Source organism: Lissotriton helveticus, chromosome 10, assembly GCF_964261635.1.
Source record: "Lissotriton helveticus chromosome 10, aLisHel1.1, whole genome shotgun sequence".
Taxonomy (NCBI): domain Eukaryota; kingdom Metazoa; phylum Chordata; class Amphibia; order Caudata; family Salamandridae; genus Lissotriton; species Lissotriton helveticus.
This window is the reverse complement of record NC_136071.1, coordinates 896674541-896698545: the sequence shown is the minus strand read 5'-3', so window position 1 is coordinate 896698545 and position 24005 is coordinate 896674541. Positions and strand designations below refer to the sequence as shown.

The 24005-nt window shown below is 44.8% G+C and overlaps 1 protein-coding gene across 1 annotated transcript in view; it reads left to right on the top strand.

Moving 5' to 3' along the window:
* The window catches only part of EGFR (epidermal growth factor receptor), a 503676-nt gene extending 480525 nt beyond the window's left edge, over nt 1-23151 (top strand). The window contains exons 27-28 of the mRNA XM_078663539.1: nt 12020-12122; nt 22243-23151. Of these exons, the coding sequence (XP_078519665.1) occupies nt 12020-12122; nt 22243-22580 (441 nt within the window). The 3' untranslated portion in view covers nt 22581-23151. The remainder of the gene's footprint in view (nt 1-12019; nt 12123-22242) is intronic.
* The last annotated feature ends 854 nt before the right edge of the window (nt 23152-24005 follow it).

Below are 24005 nucleotides of genomic sequence, written 5' to 3'. Positions count from 1 at the left end.
ACTTGGTCATAGTCTTTTGTTTGTGTGTGCATGTGTGGTGGTGGTTCCTGGCATCTTAAAAGAACGCCACTAGGTTGTGAATTCACTTCTTTTCTCTCACACTCCTGCCACTTGTAGGACTCTGAAATCTGTGCAGCATTTACCGTTGTGGTTTGTGACACTTCTTTGGTCCCAGGACAATCAAAAGGGGGTCTGGTCACTGGGGACCCTCCCCAGTTTATCAATCCTTGGGTTCACTGACGCTGGAGACAACCAGCCAAAGACTCTGTGATTTGGCTCTAAAGCTATGTCTTTATTTGGGCAGAGGCTAAGGATACCAGATGACAAACCAGAGGATGCAGTGTTTTTTCCTGGGTCCTCATTTGACATCCACTTGTTTTCTGGAAGTTGTGCTTTTGATTCACTTTCAATGGTCAATTGATGTAACTCACATGAAAACAGTGAATTGTAAAAGAAAGGCCAAAAAATGCAACATTTCTTTCTTGGTGATATAAGTCTTCTGGTAACCCTAATGTAGATTCCCACCCACTGACCTTCACAAAAGAGTACGCCACAACAGCAGCAGGCTGGAATTTAAAGATAAATGTTTCCTCGCCATTCTCCCAGGAGCATCAGTAGTGCAACACATGCCCTGGCACCAGGGCCCAGGGATTTGACTGGCCCACATCACCTCCATCAGTGACTGTTTTTACTGCAAAATGAGGGGCGGGGTCCCAGTTTCCTTGCTTGCATTAGGGTCCAGAACTCCCTTGCTACCCCGCTGGCGCCTTCTGTCCTTCCTTGGAATCTGCTTCTAAACTAGATTTTCTTTTGACCCCATGTGACTCTCCCTGATCATTTGATCTCTGCAGTCTCCCTTCAAAGATGATCGAAAGGACAGCATAAATGACCTGCTTGATCATCCGCACCTTATTGATGCAGAGAAAAAAAACTGAAAAGGAACCTCCTACTGCGCTTCTCGTGAGTTTGGGTCTGTCATTGCTAGTACGTGCTTTATAAAAACTTCTAATAAATAAATAAACATCACAATTATTTTCACATTTTTACACGTGTTAACACTGTATGTGCAAAGATTTCATCTAATTGGTACCAGTTTCCCACCTTACTGCAGCAACAAACAACTAGGTGACCAGTCAATCTTTGCAAAGGACCTTCCGCTACGCTGCAACGCGTCGCCAAGTTGTTTTGATCCTTTTCAGCAAGAAACATTTTTTTCTGTGAAAATCTACAAAGTATGCAGCACATAAAGGATTATATGGCACATGCAGCAAATCCATAATTATGTGGAAAATGCCACAGAAACGCATAATTCCGGTTACTTCTTTCCAGCTTCCTTCTTGCCAGTGAAACCAACTATCCACTGCAGCCATTGTAAATTAAAAGGACATTCTGTCCTGCGGCTCTGCAGCAAATATACTTAAATACAGGCCTGCCAACCTAAGAATATTTGCCACCGTGTGAGACATGGAGAAGAGGGCATGGACTTTGAGAGGGGGAGGGTCTTTGGACCCCCTACTCTGTCTAAACAGCCACAGCGTCCCTCCCCCACAATAGTAAGGAACTCATCGGACGCACCTGCCTATGTCCTGTGAAGGTTTTAATTGGGGCCCAGCTGGGAGAGAGTTCACACTAAGACGGACGCGTGACCCTCTGATGAGGCTTGAAGCCTTTTGTCACACTGCAGCACTGTGTGAGACGACAGGCCTGATTATGAAATTATAATTTAAAATAGCGGTAACATTTTCAGCACCAAAAGACACTACTCTGGTACTGACACACAAGTCATAGAGTTCACCTGAGTTGTCCCCATTATATTTTGCAAATGTGTCTGTGTCCTGAGAACAGTTAATCTTGTTCCCTTGTTGTTTGAAGTTTCCCAACGCTAGCTAGTCTAGTCAATGTTTAACTATATTAAATAGTACAAGAGTCAAAGCATATACATCAATCTTGTGAAAATTCACAGCTGGTAATGTTTTATTCATTGTCGTTTAATGCCATCTATCGGCAATATTTAGAACAGTGGTTGTTTTAATGTTATGAACTAGTTTGGAACTTTTTATAGAGCCTATGAATGATGTTATACATGGGATACTGCAATTCCTTTATAAACGTCAGTCTCTAATTTATTTATAATCAGTCACATGTGACGCACCCAGTCGTCCATTAAAAGAAAGGACATCAGAACGCGACTATTATAAGTTATTATAGTCTAGTTCTCAGCAGCCAGGTGAAGATCAGGTTAGGGAGCATAATTTTGAAGCAACTGTTCAAAACAACGAAAACCGAATGCTGCTATTCTTTCTTCTGCTCTATTTTTCTAGCTTACAATCCCCTGCCTTCCGCGGGAGCATTACTCGAAGCCCTGTAATTTTAAAATCTTTTTGTCCTGTCTTGTGCTCATTTAGTTATTTTAATTTAATTCACCTACCCTCGTAGGGACTTCTCCTTTGTTTCATCGCCCCCCGCGCAGCCGAGGTAGACGCTGCAGCGGGCTCAGGCTCCCTCGCTCGCCGCCATCAGTGAGCCGCTCCCCGAGCCACGCCCACTCTCATTTGGCCACGCCCACTTTGGGTTTAAAATCAGGAGCTGACTGCAAGCTCGCCCTATTGGATTCTCCCCTGCCTTCCGCGGGAGCATTACTCGAAGCCCTGTAATTTTAAAATCTTTTTGTCCTGTCTTGTGCTCATTTAGTTATTTTAATTTAATTCACCTACCCTCGTAGGGACTTCTCCTTTGTTTCATCGCCCCCCGTGCAGCCGAGGTAGATGCTGCAGCGGGCTCAGGCTCCCTCGCTCGCTGCCATCAGCGAGCCGCTCCCCGAGCCACGCCCACTCTCATTTGGCCACGCCCACTTTGGGTTTAAAATCAGGAGCTGACTGCAAGCTCGCCCTATTGGATTCTCCCCTGCCTTCCGCGGGAGCATTACTCGAAGCCCTGTAATTTTAAAATCTTTTTGTCCTGTCTTGTGCTCATTTAGTTATTTTAATTTAATTCACCTACCCTCGTAGGGACTTCTCCTTTGTTTCATCGCCCCCCGCGCAGCCGAGGTAGATGCTGCAGCGGGCTCAGGCTCCCTCGCTCGCCGCCATCAGCGAGCCGCTCCCCGAGCCATGCCCACTCTCATTTGGCCACGCCCACTTTGGGTTTAAAATCAGGAGCTGACTGCAAGCTCGCCCTATTGGATTCTCCCCTGCCTTCCGCGGGAGCATTACTCGAAGCCCTGTAATTTTAAAATCTTTTTGTCCTGTCTTGTGCTCATTTAGTTATTTACAATTTAATTCACCTACCCTCGTAGGGACTTCTCCTTTGTTTCATCGCCCCCCGCGCAGCCGAGGTAGACGCTGCAGCGGGCTCAGGCTCCCTCGCTCGCCGCCATCAGCGAGCCGCTCCCCGCTCCCCGAGCCACGCCCACTCTCATTTGGCCACGCCCACTTTGGGTTTAAAATCAGGAGCTGACTGCAAGCTCGCCCTATTGGATTCTCCCCTGCCTTCCGCGGGAGCATTACTCGAACCCCTGTAATTTTAAAATATTTTTGTCCTGTCTTGTGCTCATTTAGTTATTTTAATTTAATTCACCTACCCTCGTAGGGACTTCTCCTTTGTTTCATCGCCCCCCGCGCAGGCGAGGTAGACGCTGCAGCGGGCTCAGGCTCCCTCGCTCGCCGCCATCAGCGAGCCGCTCCCCGAGCCACGCCCACTCTCATTTGGCCACACCCTGAACGGTTCTATAAATCATGTGCTTCCTCCGTACGCGCAGCGGACGAGCGCAGCGGGCGCGCCTAAGGCAAGCCCGTCTGCGCCCGTCCGCGACCGGCAGGGACCAGGGGCCATAGACCCTACTCATTCTTTGTCATACACATCCGCGTAACTTTCTGCACTCATGGTCCCTAGCCCTCTCTCTCCTTCACTGGCACAACGTCTTGACACACTTGGTGTCCTCGCGCCCCACCCTTCTCGCTCACTCCCTCTCCCTCACCTTTCCACTCCTTCCCCTCCCGTTCATCCGGTAGCACTCCCCCCCCCAATCTTCACCATCTGCAGCCTCTGCTTTTCTGCTTAACACTCGGTCGGCAGTTAACCACCAAATCGAGCTCTCCAATCTTATAAGTTCAGATTCTCCCGATTATTTATTCCTCACTGAAACCTGGTTCTCTACAGATTCACTTCCCGACCTCCTGGCTATTCTCCCCGACACTTATTATGCTCTTCGCGCGGTCCGCCCGGCTGGAAAAGCCGGTGGCGGTGTGGCAATGATTATTCGTTCCACGCTCAGATTCCAGCTCCTCGATCACCCACCCATACCTAATGTGGACTTCCTTGTAGCCCGATCTGTTAACCTTACTGATCCCCTGACTTTTGTGCTCATGTATCGTCCTCCCCTGGCCATGTCTCAGTTTGTTCTCTCACTACAGGACCTCTTGGCCACCTTGGCGGTAAACAACTCATCAGTTGTCCTACTCGGGGATTTTAATTATTGGCCTGATGATCACAGAGAAAGTCCTGCATCTAAAGACTTCTCTGCTACTCTTCAGTCATTAAATTTAATTCCTCACATCACTACCCCCACTCACGATAAGGGCCACACTTTGGACCAAATTTGGTCATTGCGTCGTCAAATCTCTCCCCCCTCTATTTTTCCGTGCATTTGGTCGGATCATTTTATCATCTCTTTTAGTATTTGCTCTGCTTCTCCTGCCAAAACCCCTCGCTCCAAGAATTTGTTAGCTCGCAGCTGGAATCAGACGGACCTCACTCTCCTCTCCTCTTCTCTGGCCTCCTCAGTGCCTGATTTAACGGATCTCCCTCTTGAATCCCAAGCTGACGCCATCAGTATTTGGCTCTCCTCCTCCTGTGATATTGTTGCCCCCCTTAAGAAAGTCAAATCTGTCCGGCCACATGACGCCCACAGATGCTTCACGAGCGAACTTAAAGATCTTAAACTTAGTCTCAGGCGCTCGGAGCGCCACTGGAGGCGGAAATATTGTCCCCTACTCCGCACCAAATAAAAACTTCTGCTTAACAGCTATAAGAAAGCAATTGTGTTGGCCAAAACTAATTATGTATCAGAGAAAGTTGCTCTCTCCGTAAACAAACCCCGTGAGATTTTCTCCATTGTAAAGCAGCTTGCCACCTCCGATCGTACGAATGTCAGTTTTGCCCCCTCCCAATCATTTTGTCTTGCGCTCAATAACTATTTCATCAACAAGATTGTCACCATCAAAGCCAATATCCCCGTAGTCTCTCAACCCCGAGCCACTTTCCCTCTCCCACCTCCGCCTCTCCTGCTGGATCACTTCCCTCCCATCTCTACCGAAAGATTTCTTCTTTTGCTTGCTAAGGTCAAGTCCGGCTCTCCGGCTGACTGCGCTCCGGCCCGGATCCTCCAAACCCTCTTTACCTATTGTCCTGGACCCCCTCTCATCCTGCTCAATTCCTCGCTGGTTCTCGGTTCCGTCCCTTCCTCCTTTAAAACTGCAGTAGTTCTCCCCATCATCAAAAAACCCGGCTTGGATCCCTCCTCTCCCCCAAATTTCAGGCCCATCTCCCTTCTTCCCTACTTGGGGAAGATTTTGGAAAGCCATGTCACATCTTGCCTATCCTCACACATTGAGGAACACTCCCTCTTAGCCTCCCATCAGGCAGGCTTTCGCCCGGGCCATTCCACAGAGACCGTGGTCACTGCTGTTTTGGATGAGCTCAAGGCAAAAGCTGACTCTAATCTTCCCCAAGCTTTGGTGCTCCTCGACCTGTCGGCTGCGCTTGACACGGTCGACCACGCCATTCTTCTCGGCCGTGTCAGCGCAGCCGGCATCAGGGGAAAGGCACTTTCTTGGCTAGCGTCCTTCCTCCAAGGCAGGTCCCAGGCCGTTCATCTGGCTGGATTCTCCGCCCCACCCCGTCCCCTTGTGTGTGGGGTCCCCCAAGGTTCCTCTCTCTCTCCTCTTCTTTTCAATCTGTATATCTACCCTCTTATTCTTTCGCTTCGTGAGCTGGGGGTCTCCGTGTATAACTACGCGGATGATCTCCAGCTCATCTTTGACCTCTCTGCTTCTGACTCTTCTCTCTTTCTCAGTTCCACCCTAGTCTTCATCTCGGAATGGATGTCCATGAATCACCTTAAGTTGAATCCGGTCAAGACTGAGCTTGTCCTCACGGGTGGTCCCACCAATCCCTGGTCCCCGATTCATTGGCCCCTTTCCTTTGGTCCCCCCCTACCAGTTCCCTCCGTCCGTACCTTGGGCATCAAGGTAAGCAATAACCTCTCCATGCATGCCCAAGTCAGCTCCGTCGTCTCATCTTGCTTTTTGTCCCTTCGCCTCATCCGAAAAATTTCCCGTTTTTTTTCCATGAATGCCCTCAAATCCATCGTCATGGCCCTCACCACCTCCCGTCTTGATTACGGGAACGGTCTCTATGTTGGCATTCCGGCCTTTGAAACATGACGGTTACAGGCCATTCAAAACAAGGCAGCCCGTCTCATCTTTCACCTCCCCAAATCCTCTCACATCACGCCTGTACTTAAGTCCCTTCACTGGCTCCCGGTGCACTTTAGATCTTTTTTTTAATTGGCTTGCTTAGCCTTCTTGGCTTATACCCACTCTGCTCCCCTTTTTATTGTTTCTTTAATCACTCCCTATACTCCGGCTCGCACCCTTCGCTCTTCATCTCTCTTCCTTCTCCAAATACCCCGTTATCGCAAATCCCGAACCGGTGGCACCCGCTTCTCGGTTCTGGCCCCCCAGTTTTGGAACAGTCTTCCGTTGTCCATTCGTTCTATTCCTACTTATCCCACTTTTCGTAAAGCCCTAAAAACCTTCCTTTTTTCCCCAGGCCTTCCCCGGTTAGTTTCCTTGGTTGCTTTGTAGAATCCTGTTCTCACCCTCAGCGCCAGGAAGCCGCTTGGCCGCAGTGCGCTTTAGCAAGTTTCTTTTTCATTTCATTTCAAGCAGAGAAAACATGTTTATTTGTTGCACTCCTTATAGAGTTAGAAAAAAAGGTAGAATATTACTGGATGTTTCTACACATTGTAAGGGGAAACAGCAATCACCACGGGGTGGGTGGGTGGATGGATGGATGGATGGATGGATGGATGGATGGATGGATGGATGGATGGATGGATGGATGGATGGATAGATAGATAGATAGATAGATAGATAGATAGATAGGTATGCTAGGGCAAGGGTGGGTGTAGGTTTTTGGTTGGCAAGAGTATTTTAAGGATTTTGGATGGGTATGAGTTTTTGGGTGGCAAGGGAGTTTTTAGGGGGTAGGGTGGGTAAGGGATTTTGGGTGGTAAGGGAATATTTAGGGTCTCGGGGAGATAGGGGTTTTTGGGCGGCAAGGGACTTTTTATGGTTTAGGGTGGGTATGGCCTTTTGAGTGGCAAGGGTGTTTTTATAGTTTACAGTGGGTATGGGGTTTTTGGGTGGTAAGGGCATTTTTAGGGTTTAGGGTGGGTATGGGGATTTGGGTGGCTAGGGTAATTTTGATGGTTTAGGGTGGTAAGGTTTAAGGGTTGGGGTATGTTGAGGTAAAAAAAAATATATATATTATATATGTTATATTAATATATATATATATAATATATATTTCACATCCACTTTATGAAAAAAGACCGCTGCACACCAGTCTCCAGTCGATTTCACAGATTTAATATCAAGCTGCAAAAAAACCAATGCATTTCCACTCTTACGAGTCTTGCTCATGTGCTCATTGCAATTTTCAGTAATTGATGGGTGTGACAATGAGACTTTATGTTAAGGATGCACAGTAAAGCAGATATCTTTGTAACACTCTTGCTGTCACCCCTTCTGCTTCATTTATTTCATAAACTGACAATAGTTTGGAGGTGTTTTCCTTCAAGTATCTGTGAAAAGTCTAAAGAATGCTACAACATAGCCACCTCCCCCCCTCAAAAAATAAATGAATAAAAGGGCAATCGTCAGATTATATGAGCAAGGAAAACCCAATCACTCACCCTCAAAAGAATGGACGAAGTTTGCAGGCCCGGTGGCAATCTTGTGGAACGCCTCTTAGCAGGCACCGGGCCCCTCCACCCAACCCTGTCCTCCTCATGACCACCTGGAAGACCACGCAGCATCAAACACAGATGTTGTGTCCAACTATATTGCTCCAGTACAAGTGGATCGACTCACATTCGAAAAAGGAACAATTTGGTTTAGAGTAAACTATGTGCACCAGAAAGTGGAGCATATTCCACAAAGACAAGTTTTCGTATGTGACAGCCCACATGTCATTGTTACCGAAATGCGCTCTATGAAGGTGGGGTGCTGCTGACTTCTTTAGATATGCTTTGCACGCAAACTCATGCCAGCTTTATTTGGAAGTATTTTCACACAAACATTCAGCTGCTCTCACACCCACTCAGACACCTACACAATCACTCACAGACCCACTCACACACCTAGATAACCACTCACACACCCATACAGCCACTCACACATGCACTCAAAAACCCATACAGTCACTAACACCCACTCACAGACACATACAACCACTCACAGGCCCATACAGCCACTCACACACCTACTCAGACCCACACAGCCACTCACACAGCTACTCACTGACTCATACAGCCACTCACACAACCACTCACACACCAACAAAACCACTCACATACCCACTCACAGACCCATACAGCCAATAACACCCCTCTCAAAGGTTACAGGTTACATTTAGGAAATAAAACAAAAGAAATCCTTTAAAATTCACTTAAAAACAAAGGTTACAGGGATGTTATAGTGAGGAAATAACATTTAAAAAACATAGACATTTACTGAAAAAACCAAAGGTTACAAGGACGTTATAGTTAGGAAATAGAATTAAAAATACCTTAGAAGTTTACTGAAAAAACAAAGATTGCAGGGACATTATAGTTAGGCTCAGATTTCACTCGTACAAAACCATAGAAATTCAGCCGTTATAGTTACCTGAACTAACTATAACTTACACCCCCTGCAATCCACTGTTTATGGCCTCACATATTACATCACTCATGACATGGTCCGTGATATCACTGATGACATCTCAAAAAACATCACTAATGACATCATCCACAGAACCACTTACACATCCACTCACACAACCACTCATACACCCATACAACCACTCACTCACACACATACTCACACACTCACACAACCACTCACACACCCACTCACAGATCTATACAACCACTCACCCACCCAGTCACAAACCCTTACAACCACTCACATGCCCACTCCCACAACCACTCACACACCCACAAAACCACTCACACACCCATACAACCGCTCACACACCTGAGCAATCACTCACACACCCACTCACACACCCATAGAATCACTCACACACCCACTCACACACCCATAGAACCACTTGCACACCCGTAAAACCACTCACACACCCACACAGCTACTCAGACACCTACTCCTACATCCATACAACCTCTCACACACCCAGACAACCTGTCACACACCAACTCACAGACCCATACAGCCACTCACACACCCACTAACAGACCTATGCAGCCACTCACACACCCACTGACAGATCCATACAGTCACTCACACACCAATACAGCCACCCAGATACCCACTCACACACTGATACAGTCACACAGCCACTCAGATGACAAATGTTAGAAACAGTATCACTAAGTAGTAAAGAAAGAATAGTACTTTAACTTATGCAGTAGCTTAGTATCTATCTTTAAGTCTCAGAAATGTTCCCGAAACACTTACACTCACTGGATGATGTCATCAGTGATGTCATTTGAGATGTCATTAGTGATGGCATCATTGATGTCGCTGATCATAGCATGAGTGATGTAATATATGACGTCATAAGCAGTGGTGTAAGTTATTGTTAGCTCAATTAACTATAACTGCTGAATTTTTATGGTTTTGTGCAAGTGAAATATGAGCCTGTAACACCTGGGCACCCTGCATGCAGGTTCCCATGTTGAGGCACAGACCATGGAGCCCATCCCTGACTGTCCCTGCCAGCTCATCGAGTGGGCAGCACATGAGGCCTCAGCGCTCATTTGGCCTACCCGCTTCTGCATCGATTGTGGCTGGCCTCCCACGCCCCCAAGTCACGGGCACAGGAAGCAGGGTGGGCAGGCTACACAGGGGAGTGGGGTGATAATCCCCCTCTCCCTTTATGCCATCAGGGCCAGGGATGAAAGTCCAGGGCACTTTTATCCATCACGAGGGAGTGCAACAATGCTCCCTCGAAGTCGTCTTCTTCTCGGGCCCAGGAACAGGGTCTTGGACCCTTATGCCTCGCACAGGGAAATCATGACAGTGCTTCCCCGCAGTTTCTTCTTCCCGGAGGTGTTTCATCACTGGTAAAAAAAAAGGGTCAAAGGTCACCAAACTTTAAACAGTCATAACCCAGGCCCCGTTGGGCCGTTTCACGTTTTGCTTTTGTTCTCGTTTTGCACCTGGTGGCGAGCACCAGTCACCTAGGGCAGTTGTAGCTGACCTCCTTACCCCCACAATAGTGCAGTCATCAGAGAGCTGTTTTTTATTAGCTCCCTGCACCAGATTTTCTCTTTGCTCTTCCTCTGGGCTTCTCTGACAACATTTTCTACCAGTATTAGTATCCAGAGTCATTTTGTAACACACTAATGATTTCATAATGACTTTTCTCCTTCGCTGAGCAGCATTTGTAATTTCCTCATATTAATTCAGTTTTAGGTTGCTCAATTTTTAGACAACGCAACCAGCCAGAGTAGAAGCAATGTGCGGGAGACAAGCAATGTGCAGTATAATGTGCTTTGCCACAAGACAAAGTTTTTTAAATGTTCCATAGCATTTTGCCACCGGAAAGGACATACCACCAAACCTCCACCCCATTTCGTTCTGCTCCCTTTCAGTTGCCGTCCATGGATTTTATAGTCCTATAAATGTACTTTCAAATTGGGAAAATATTCCCGGAACCCACATTGAAAATGTCCCTGCCATGCTTGGAGTTTTCCGCGCATGTCAGGAACATTTTCGGCATTTTACTGGGCGGGACTGACATGTCTACCATGGTGGCCTTGCACACAAGTGACCCCGCCTTAAGTGGAGGCCGCAAGTCAATTTATATTGGGTAGCCATAATTTTTTGCAAGGACCTAAAATGGAAGGAAATAATAAAATCCCTGTGAATTTTACAAATATTTTGCCGAAAATACCTTCCTGGGCACTGAATTTAAGAAATGTATCAGAGTGAGGAAGACATCATCAACAAAGTGCCTTTTCAACCGTTTTTCAACAAGTATTTTATATCTATATTTTACTGTTCTTTGCTGCTATGGACAATCGCTCAGCATAACCCTTTCAGGGCTTCTTTCTATGGTGCTAACAGTGCACTCCAATCTACTTGGGCGACACCCTGATAAGATTTCAGTGGAAGTGGCTCTATCCATACCTACATGTACATATATATACATAAACATGATACATAATAGCCTATACATCAGCCTAAGCTGAATCTATTTTGAAAATGATTCCTTGCAATATCTCGAGTGCAGTGATGCAATACCTGGCTCAAACGTAGTCTTTAAAAATTAGGACAATTATCCCCAGTGTTAAAGAAGTGGGGGGGGGGTCTTCATTCACCTTACCTCAGCTCGGTACATAGAACGCAGCAAATTAGTTGCCAGCTCCACAGACGGTGCGATGTCTCTTTGTAACATTGAAGGCAAGGCCGCTATTCCCTGAGCATTGTAACATGAAACTCTGTTTACCAAAGCGTAGGGCATTGCTAAAATTCAAATAATTTCATCAGAGAAAATAAATCCAAATGAGCATTGATAGCAGTCATATTGGCATCTGTGTATTTTATTGTAGCCCTGTCGTTGAAAATGTTTAAGGTAAGCTAAAGAGTCATTCTTGTGCATAATTTTGTAAATGACAAAAAGACAAGGTCTACATATCTTCAATTGTCTGATGGTCCTTCTCATGTTAGGCCTGTGCTGTTCGGTGATCTCTGTTAACTGTTTGCATGTTTTACTCTAAATCTTCTAGGGACCCCCCACGAGAGAAGATAGCTTTGCTCAAAGGTACAGCTCGGATCCGACTGTAATCCTGCAAGACGACAACATCGATGATCGATTCCTGCCTGCACCTGGTTAGTATATGACTCTCAAGTCTAATGTGAAATCATAAGCTCATGCGAGGTTTGGGAGGTGTTCATCTTTCAGTTTTCCTCTCACATAAATGCTGTGCCCTACTTGATCTGTGTCAATCAAACACATTTTTTGACAATTTCTTACATTTCCATATACAATTTTTTCCAGCGTATATAATTAATAGCTGGAATTTATTTGGCGACATTCGTGAGATCTCAAGTGCGCTCTATGGAGTCTGGAATGGTTCAATGATTGCTTTCTACGCAACCCTGTGAGGTGCGACCAGTACCTTAACTAAGGGACAAGAGGATACTTGAGCTCCCATGGTGTCCCCACACAACCTCAAGCTTCACCATCCATTGCAATGTTGTGCATGTTTTTAAGTGCAACAACCTCCCTGTGTGTATGTCGGAGCAATGAAAGTAGGTGTAAGACTGAATATATTTTTAGGCTGAAGTGAAAAAAGCTTTAGCTCTCAGTGACAGAAAAATGTTTGTATAAAAGAAAAAGTTTTATGCAGATAACTGCAAGAGAGAGTTATTCTGCAAACGCATTACAGGAGTATTGCTATGTTGCAAAATATTGTATACCATTTCCCAAAATTGTTCTGTACATGCTTTAAAATGTCAGTTTCTAATATTTGAATAGAGCTAGCTAAAGAAGTTTTTCAGAAATACTTATATTGAGCATAAATCTCTAAAAGAGAAAGTAAGTTAACAGCAACATATAGTTTTGAAGGATAGTGAAAGAAAACTTTTATTTGAAAAGAACCAAGTGAAAACAGGAAAGGGACGCAGAGCAGTAGCAGAGAGGTGGGATGGGAGGCGGTAAAGGAACAATGAGGGCAGTAAAGTGGGCCTTCCAAGGGTATGGCTCTGCAGAATGAAGTGAACATCCACAGGCTTGCATGTTACAGGCTGTAACCAGAAATATTTGAAAAAAATATACAGCCAAAAGCCTGAAATTGTTGAGTGCTGTTTTTGAGTGTCAACACTTCAGATATTCACACTGCTCAATTACCTCAATGCAATATAAAGACATTCTGAAACACAATAATATACACCTCTGAGACTCAATGTACACAAGTACGTCACATGTTTTGTTGAAGGTGGAGCCTCCCTACAAATGGAAAAATAAACCGTACACATTGATGAATCAGCATGTTGCACAATAATACTATGTACAATGAAGTTTAGGTTAGCTATTTCAAGTCTGCACAAAGTTGTGTTGGCTGGAAGTACTTTCCACTTTTCTCGATTGCAAGAGAAATTATATTCTCAATCTCACCATAACAATCCATAATGAAACTGGATGACAAGTTTCTTGGACATACAACACCCAAGCTGTGCACTAAAACCCAGACACATTACCTCAGTTTGAAGAAAAAAAAACTCTGGAATTTAGCCCTTGGATATTGCACAGTATTGGGGAATACTCGAGTAGACACATGCAATAATTTTGCATGCATGGTGATCCCATAAAAGGACAGTAATTTTAAGTGTAGAGTTACCACCCTGCTATTATTGACTAGTCCCTTAGTCAGAAAGTCAAACAAAGCAATTGGTACATAATAAACATAATACAAATTCTGCATATTTGAGCATACATCCGAGATGCAGTTAAGTGCTATGTTGCAGCAAATATGCTTGATTTGCATCAAATGGCCACAGATAACGTGTTTGCTTGAATGGTGATTTGAATAAAGTTTTAGTAATAAAATGATCATTTAACATAGTCCAAATGTCTTTGCTTAACCCACCCTGAATGAAAGTTGAGAGATTTTTTCAAGGTCGTTTTGTACACGGCAAATAAACGGGGAACAGCGTTTTCCAACGCAACTTTTACAACAACGTACCTTTACGACGCAACCATTACAACGCATCTTTTACAACGACTTGCGCTGGGGGGCGCTCTAGGATAGTGAATAGTTTTAATTTACTATCCAACACCTTCCCTACTATCCACGGGGACTGGAGTTGGAATAGTAAATTAAACTATTCACTATCCAGCGCCCCCCAACGTAAGTCGTAAGGCATACGTTGTAAAAGCATGCGTTGTAACGGCGTACATCCAAATAAACAATGTGGATTCAAAGTTTTAATGTCCGAGATTAGGCATATCAAAAACTGAAGGGATCTTGCCTTTTCTGAGCAAAGCAGAACATTGATTGGCTCGTACAGGCCTAGCTTTTCTCAGGCTCATTGCTTCGGACTGATCAAACTATGCAGTTTTATTCTGGCCCATACTGCTGCACCACATGTAAGAAAACAGACCACTTTGGTGTTGTAGGTATTTACAAGAAACTGGCCCAATCTATTAACTAAAGAGTAGCTGCATTTAGCCAGACTTGGCGTAATTGGTTAGGACATTGTTCTTTTCAAACCTAGAAATTTCTTCCAGGCCAATCTGTTATCAGTTATAAGACACATATACTTATTTTTAACAATACCTTTAAATTAGTACCTTTTTAGCTCTTTGAGAAGAAAAAATCATATTTCTCAAATCTCTGTACTTTTTAGATGCTGATGTGGAGAAGGCTGATATTACAATAGTCTTATATTCCTTGCTATAAGTGTTGTAACCTAACTTGAATGTGGTTAAAAAGCAATGTACCCTCAGATTCGAACAAACCAGAGTTATGCGATTTACCAATCTTGTGGCATACACTAACGATATTAAAAGTGGCACTGCCCATGTTAAACAATAATGAAACTGAAACACAGCCTTGTTTCACTCCTCTATAAGCAGGTACTTTACTAGAGATGCTAGCCAATGTTGTGATCCATGTGGATGTCCATGTTAAATATGCACAGCAAACTACTCCTGGCAAGAGGAGTAAATCATTATCCAGAATATGGGTTGGGAATTAGAAAACCCCTATATTGAGTCAGGGTATAAGAGGAGTCGTTTCTACATGGGAAACAAAAACAGATAATTTGCAAGTCAACATTTTCATTCCATTTATGCATGACATGCAGAACTGTATTCCTTGTTACAATTCTTCATGCAAAAACGTTATATATTTGAGTTGCCATGGAAATCTAAGACTGTCATAGATTTTCATTACTACTCATGGGATTCTTGAAAAATCAATTAAAAGTTGATAATAGCTCTTAAAATGGGATTTATCGTATGGGAGCAAGATTTGCCACCAACCTTTGCGACTCTGACTGCCAGTTTCCAATAAATTGTGAAAACACATAATGAATATTAAGTTGATTATATTATAAGAGTTGCAGTTTTCATACCACAAACTATCTAGGCAAACATCTTATTTGAAATCACATTAAGGTACGTGCTTATTATATACAACAGTGATTAGCTATGGTGTTTTGAACTAAAGGAATGTACCATAATATCATATATTAAAATGTAATTTTTCATGATGTACATCGTTAGCCCACCTACCAGTTATATTTTTAGTTTCGCTTGATCCAGACGTGAATGCAAAAAGTTCTGTGTACTTCACATCAGTTAGTTTCACCAATTATTGTTACGAACTAATGGTGCGCTTACAGTTTAATTAGTTAGTGTAACATGTTCATGTCCAGTAGGCATTCTACCGCGTTGTTTAATCTTATTACCGAGAGCACAGAATTTCAATATTTCAGTGCATCTATAGAATTAAATCTTCTAATTACTGCAGTCGTCACTGACTAAAATTGACATTATCCTGATAAATTCCGTCATCGTAGATGTGTGGAGGGATAGGAATTGTTCAACAAGAACTTCATATACGTTGGTCCATTTTCCTGCTAAGTTTCTTCAACTTGGGCAGCCAGAATTGACAGCGTGAATAGGATCTAAGGGCTCCCAGCTCTAATTCAATGTGAATGGCTAAAACTGCAGTATTGTGGGAACAGGCCAGAGTCATTCTCTTCTGTCCATTCGATTTGCACAGTTGCTTTCTTAAATCTTGGCCCAGTAGAGTACAACAGGTGGCAGAATTATTCTCGTGATTGTGATGATATTAAACTGTGTTGTAAACCTACCACCTTGCAACACATTTCTACACTACCTTTCAAAAAACCTCTGCCAAGAATAAGTAGAAGCGCCATTTTTTAAGGGTTTGTTCCACACTGTCCAAGTTAAAGGTAGGACAGCATGGGTGCCAGTGTTTGCTGGCTGGTGCTGTATACAATTAATACATTAGGAACTTATTTGTGTGTAAGGGAATTGGGGAAGTAGTCAATCTCCGGTTCTTTCAATTAGAAATTTGATGCACAGGGCATCCTGAGGTTCGGACTTCAATGCAGCATATATGATCTGGCATGGTCCCACTAATAATTTGGTGAATGTGGCTCCCATGGTCATGCACTATTTAGTTATAGTGCAGCATATGGATGATAATTGGTTTCATAGGCAGCGCTTCATGCTGCACTGTGACTCTGAGCCACTATAAATAAAGGGTGTTGGTACTGCACTTGCTGGCCCCAGAATGCATTTGCTAGACTCAAAAGTCTGCGTGTAAGCTCTGGTCACAGTTCTAAATCGTCATAAGATAGGAGGTGTAGAGTATCTGATCTAAAGCAGTGCATGAAACATTAGGTCACAGATTTGCCTTCTCTATGAGGTAGATAGGGGTGTTAACGATTTTGTTGTAGAGATCCTTCTGTAAGCAGTCCCCCCCAAATTGAATTCCTGGTAAAATGACTTGTGCACACCTCAAGAAACTGCATGTGAAATGCAAGGCATAATTTGGATCCTTACAGCATTTTAATCAACCTTTCATTCCGTTAAGAGTTGAAAAATATGGTCAGTTTATTTATTTATTTATTTATTTATTTATTTTAAGGTTTTTGTAGAGCGCGCAGTAACCCGAGAGCATCCCGGCGCTAGAACCTGGTAGTCAGGAGGGAGTAGCGGAGGGAGGGAAAGGGAGATCAAAAAAACAGAAGAGTTTTCAAGGCTTTCCTAAATTGGAGGAGATTTGGTTCGGTTCTCAGTTTCCGGGGGAGACTGTTCCAGTGTTTTGCTGTGTTTACTGAGAAGCGGCGACCTCCAGCTCGGGCTCTTTTCACTTTGTGGACAGTGATGAGGTTCTCGTGGTTTGGCCGGAGTGACCTGGTGGCTTTGTAGGGAATGATAAAGTTTTTGAGAATGGGTGGACCTTTGTTGTGGAGGAGTTTATGTGCCAGGCAGAGGGCCTTGAAGACAACCCTTTCTCTGACTGGAAGCCAGTGAAGCTGCTTCAAGGCTGGCTTAGCTGATGATCTGGCCGGGGTGTTGGTAAGAAGTCGGGCAGCCACGTTCTGGATTCTCTGAAGGGTGTTAAATGTGGCTTCCGGGGCTCCCAAGTAAATTGCGTTGCTGTAATCCAGCCTAGACAAAATAAGGCCCTGGATCAGCAGTTTTCGGGAAGTGAAGGGGAGCAGGGGAAGCACCTTCCTGCATGCCCTGAGCAGTCCAAAGCATATTCCGGCAGCTTTTTTTGCCTGGGATCTAAAGGTCAGATCTTTCTCGAGCCATACACCCAAGCTTTTGACCTCCTCTTTGGGAACAGGGGGATCACCCAAGCAGGTGGGTCACATGTTGGGCGGCATGGAGGGCCCTTTTTGTCCAAGCAGCAGGATTTCGGTCTTAGACCCATTGAGTTTTAGTGCAGAGGAGTTCATCCAGCCGTGGATTTCAGTGAGACAACCGTGGAGATTGGAGGGTTCTTGGTGCAGGTGTGACAGAGTCACCACCAGTTGGGTGTCATCGGCATAGTTGATAATCGTCACTCCAAACGGAGTGACCAACTCCTCCAACGGGGACATGTAAACGTTGAATAACGTTGGACTTAGTGATGAACCCTGCGGTACTCCACAACGGAGGGGGACCGCAGGGGAGTGGCTGTCATTCTCCCAGACTTGGAAGGAACGGTTGCTGAGGAATGACGTCAGCCACTTCAGAGCCATGCCCTTCACTCCAATGTCTCTCAGACGCTGGAATAACACCTGGTGGTTGACAGTATCGAAGGCCGCACTAAGGTCCAGGAGGATCACTGCCACTGATCCTCCTGTGTCCAAAATGCTTCTGGCCTTCTCTACTGCCGCTAGGAGGGCGGTGTCGGTACCCTGGCCAGGGCGAAAGCCTGTCTGAGGGTTCCTAAGCAGGTTGTTAGTTTCTAGAAATAGTGACAGCTTTTTGTTCACTAGTTTGTCCGTGATTTTGCTATTTGCTGGGAGGAGGGAGATTGGCCTATAGTTGGCTAAGTCCTGAGGGTCCAATGAAGGTTTTTTCAGTAGACCTTTGACTACTGCTGCTTTCCAGCTGGGAGGGACTTCTCCCTGTAGTAGAGAGGCGTTGATAAGGGTCGTGAGCGGAGGGATCACCGTGGGGGCCACTTTCTTTAGGAAGCGCAGTGGAACCGGGTCGCTGGGGGAGCCACTTTTGATAGAGGCGAACGTCATGGCTACCTCCTCTGTGGTTACTGGGCCGAAAGTATCGAGGGAGGGTGCCTGAGTGTTGAGTGATGGGTTGTGGCAGGGGGGGGGCTGAGACTGTCACCGTCTGTGCGACCGGTGTCGGGAGGAGGTAGGGAGGCGAGAATTTTTTGGATTTTCTCGTCGAAAAATGTTGCAAGTTTGACGCATTTATTTTCCGCGGCTATAGGGTCCAGGGGTTTCGTAGGGGGATCTGGGGCGTGGAGAAGTTCTTTTAGAATGGTAAAAGTTTCCTGAGCGGAGCAGGATGCGTTTTTAATTCTTTCCTCGTAGAAAGAGCTCTTGGTTTTCTGGAGCGCGAGTTTGTCGGTCTTTAGGGCAGACCGAAACGTATCTTTCTTCTCTGCTGACTTATCTTTCCTCCATGCGCGTTCAGTCCTCTTGCATTCCTTCCGTAGGATATTAAGTTCAGGGGTGTACCAAGGGGAGGGGTTAACTCTCTTGGTTTGTTTAAGGGTGCTGGATCGAGGAAGGAGGCAGTCGAGTGATTGGGTGAGCCACGCATTGAATTCAGTATCTGCAATTGTGGGGTTGTGAGTGAGGGGAGGAGTAGATTCCATGAGTTTGGCTGCCCATTCTTCTGGGACAAGTTTGTGCCAGCGCCTGATAAGGGTTCTGATTCTAGGCTGTTGGGGTGGAGGGATGTCAAGGTGCCATTCAAAAGGGATCGGGAAATGGTCAGTCCAAGGAAGAGGGAGGTGCACGCGGGTTTTAAGGTCATGAATGTTTGTGAAGATCGGGTCCAGTAACTGGCCTTTGTCGTGGGTGGGCTGTGGGTTCATTAAGCAGAGGCCAATAGACGAGAGGTCCAGCCGCAGTTCAGCTGCGGGGGCGTCGGTTGGGTCCAAGAAATGGAGATTGAAATCTCCCAATAGGAGGAAATTAGAGGAAGTCGTGGCCTTTAGGGTGACATGCTCCATGAGTCTGCTGGGGAACTCGACAAGTGGGCCTGGGGGGCGGTATACAAGTAGGCCAGACATAGACGTTTCTGGCAAGATTTGTACGGTGAAGTGGCAGCTTTCGCAGTCTTTAATGTTTCCGTCGGCAGTCCTGCAAGTAAGGTGATCTTTGTGTATTATAGCTAAACCACCTCCTCTGCCACTCGGTCTATTCAATGAGCAGATTTGGTAGCCGGGAGGTAGGGCATTAGCAATATCAGGGCCATTGTTAGGGGTAAGCCAAGTTTCTGTGAGAAACAGAATGTCCAAGGCGTGTTCTACAATAAGGAGGTTTAACTCGTGGGCATGTTTGCCGAGCGATCTGCAATTAAGTAGGCCTAGATGTAGGCTCCGGCATTCTGTTCTCGCGTGAAGCGTGTTGCAGAGATTACAGCTGGTAAAAAGGTTGTCTCCCGTATAGATGTAATTGCAGATAGGGTGTTTAGGTGGATTCAGGGCCAGAAGACTATCTCGAGTATAGGAAAGGTCTTGACTCGGAGAAATGGGCATAGTGACCGGCCTAGGGCCGTCCTGGCCCGGACGGGCCCAGACGGGCTTGCCTTAGGCGCGCCTTTGGCGCGCCCGCTGCGCCGGTCCGCTGCGCGAACGGTGTAAGCACATACTATCAAGGGAGGGAGGAAGGCGGGGGGCGTGGCCTCGAGTGGGCGTGGCCTCGCGTCTCACTGTCAATGGCGGCGAGAATAGTTAGGGAAACTTAATTCCACATCCAGCGCTAAATCCGCTGTGCAGAGAGTTTTTAAACAGAGTTCTGTGGTGCCAGGAGAGGAGTGCGTTTAAAATCAACAAGTAAGTAGTGACACAAAATGTTAAAAAACGAGCAAACAAACTCCCGGCTTTTCGCCTCAGGAGGAAACAGGTTCTGACTCTAGACGCTTGTATTCAGCGTTTTTAAGCCGAGCGAGGCGGGGTCGTGGCCTCGAGTGGGCGTGGCCTCGCGTCTCGCTGTCAATGGCGGCGAGAATAGTTAGGGAAACTTCATTCCACATCCAGCGCTAAATACGCTGCGCAGAGAGTTTTTATCAGCTAAATCAGTTGTGCATCAATAAACATTTGCAATGAAGTGGCAGAAAAGTCAAGCTGTCTTGTGCTACATGCCTAGTTATTATTAGTGTAGTACAAGTCAGACATGTTTTTCCTGGTGCCACTAAATGGTGGTCCTTGGCTAGTTTGCTATCGCCATTTACAGGGGTTTCCTCTTGTCCCTTTGTCAGATTTTGTATGCATTGGGAAAGGGAATCTAATTGTGCTGCCATGGCATCAATAGCTGCCCCAATTTGGAGTATGCTCTTGCTTACATGTGTATTTGTAAAGTGCAAGTTCACCCAGAAGGGAATCTTGGTGCTGAATAACAGACGTTTATTGTTACCCAACTGTACTCCTTTTATCAACCTTAGAAGGATGAAAGGAGAAGTGGACCCGCTGGGCTTTGAATATATGACCAGGAGGTCAAACACAGGCTCCTACAGTGGACGCATTAGTCCACTAAGCCCCCAGACATGGCTTACATGCTTTGGCAGTGGTGTGAGGCCAAAGATCTGGTTCTTTTGCTACGTTCTATCCTGTTAGAATGGTAGGAAATGTGTGGTTCTCCTGCAATGTGTGCCAGATTGGATGGGAGTCCTTGTTCATATTTCTGACCTCCATCTCTACTTACTCCCCATGGGCATCTAGATATGGTCCCTTCTTCTGAGCAGGAAGAATAGACCGCTCTTTGCTTGGACTCAGTCACCCATCTTCTCGCTTCCCTCCAGTCCCACTTGCCCTGCCTACCATTATCTCCCTTCAAACCATGCTTTTTAAAATAACAGATCAAGCATTTCTTTCACACTGCCTTCGAACAAATAAGGTAGAGTCGCTTTTCTGTTTTCAAAAACTCCAAATAGCACAATGTTACATCACATGCCTGAGAACCAGTGACTTCATCACAGAAGTAACACATCACAAGATACTGATCAGACTTTGGAAAATTATGTAATAATTCTTGTTCCATGCCAGGGGCAATTCTGATCACCCTGGGTAGATTTCCTTGGCCCCCATCTAAGCTGAAGTTCATCAACTTACCATTTTGAACAGGGAAAACAGACAAATGGTGCCCCACAAGTCTCTATTGTACTTATCCAGAAGAGTTTGCATTTGGAATGTAACAGTAATACAAGGTGTACAGAGATACAGGGTTTTAAATGGGATCCCTTTTCTTTAACTGAGCACACACAAGAAATGTGCAGCACTATTTTTAATAGGCATTATTAGAAAACAATCTACTTAAGCAGTCTGGGTGCCACAGTCTTCTCACACAGCACCGTAACTTGTCAAGAAATCTCAGGTTCAGAGCAGCGGCTTGTGCAGGAAAGAGCAGTGGGGCGGTGGGACCGGCTGGAGGGGGTATTTTAACGGTTGATGACGAGCATAAATTAAATAAATAATTAATTTTCCCTCATCATCGCCCGTCGAAATCCTACCCACCCGGCCCCACCGTCCCACCGCCCTTACCTGCACGGGCCACGGCTGCAGGCTCATCTCCCACTACAATGTTGACACAGATAAAGCCCTGACGAGAAATCAAGAGACTAATCATTCTCTGTTCTCGTAAATTTGTAACTATAAAGTTAAGATCATTTGTACTGTATTTGTCATTTTGTAATATTGTTAGGCATTTTTTATGTATTTATCCAGACGGTTTCATGAATGTTTAAGATGAATGTATAACTTAATCTCATTTCTTTGCTTTTTAGAATACGTGAACCAAATTGTTTCCAAAAGGCCAAGTGAATCCAATGTGCAGAATCCAGTCTACCACAATCTGGGACTTGTTCTGTCTCCGACGGCTTACCTGTACCAGAACCCCCAAAGCATGGCTGTCAACAACCCTGAATACTTGAACACAGCCCATCCTTTCATGACCAATGGCACTGGTAAAGGTGAATTATGGGACCAGGAAGAGAACCACCAGATTAGTCTTGACAACCCAGACTACCAACAAGACTTTTTCCCTAAGGAATCTAAGACTAATGGCATTCTACTGCTTTCCATAGCAGAAAACCCTGAGTATTTGGAGGCGGGAGGACCCTGATTTGCTCACATGAACCTATCAGCACATTTGGATGCTAGACAAAACATTCCTTCATTGCTGGAAAAACTTTAACCCGTTTGGGTGTTTTATGCTCATCCTTTTTATCTGACCAATGAGAAAGACATTAATGAATCTTCAGAATACGTTTAGCGCGCGCATGTGAGCTGCAATCACTGCGGTCATTCTAAACGTCCCTCTATTCGTTCCTGTACATAAACCTGCACACATTGTACATATGGATTTTTACAAATATAAGCCCTTATTTCCATTGTTTTTTTTTGTTTGTTTTTCAATTTAAGACCAACAGCAATGACACCATTTGGATATTCTTGTGAACACTTTTTTTCGGTAAAATGATGAATTCCGTTGTTTTGTATATCATTTTTTTTACCTTCAGCAGCTGAATTCTAGTGCAGGTCTATGGACTGTGTAGAACCTTGAACCATGGATTCTTAGCTGATGATGATCGACTTCTAAGCAGCAATCTAAGTATTATAGATGTACATGATTTGGATTAGGTAATGTTCTCCAATATTTGTGTCACGTCAATAAACATAGTATGTAAATACCATTCATGGATCCCTTCTTGAAGTGCAGATTGGTAATGGATGTATTAGTGCAAAAGCCCAGTGATGACACCAATTGTGCTAGCTCAAAAATGAAAAGTCACACATCTTTCTAGCCATTGTCCACTATGTTGTTAGTCATTCTTCTTTTGTATATTTTCCTAAAGTTAATGGTTAATAATAGTGCTCTAAATTTAGTGAACACAAAGCAGCTTTTGAAGGGAGATTTATACAGTATTTATAGGGTTTTCAAATATGGAACAATATTGAACGGCCAGCAGAGCACTTTACTGAAATTAGTTTTATTTTGGTTGTAGTCTTTCAAGCATGAGGTGCAGGACCTAAATGAGGGAGGATTACAGGAATCAGGATGTGATGGGGTGGTGCGGGAACATATAAATGGGACAGTACTAGTCAGCATTTAACCTTATTTACAAGACAAATATTTGTAATTTGATGCACAGGAAGAAAGTCCTGTGGACAGGATCACAGGAAATTTGACCAAATATTTCTAAATGTGCATACCACACGATTAAACGTAGCACATCTAATACATACATTAAGTAGTGGAATGCTATACCCCTTAATAGGTCTGTCTGTAGACGGTGCTTTTACATAAAGCAATAAACATCAGTCAGTCAAGATGCTAAGATAGGGTTCCACATCACAATGCCCTGTGGAAATTTCCCACAACCCAACAACTCAGACAAGCTAAATGCCCCCCAAAACAACCCACCCATGCACAGCGAAAACTGGTTACCCTTGATCTTGAATAAAAGCACTCTGGAAGAAAGTTAACTAACTCATCCAATATCTCATTCACAATAGGTTCCTAATGAGATGAACAACAATCCCTCTC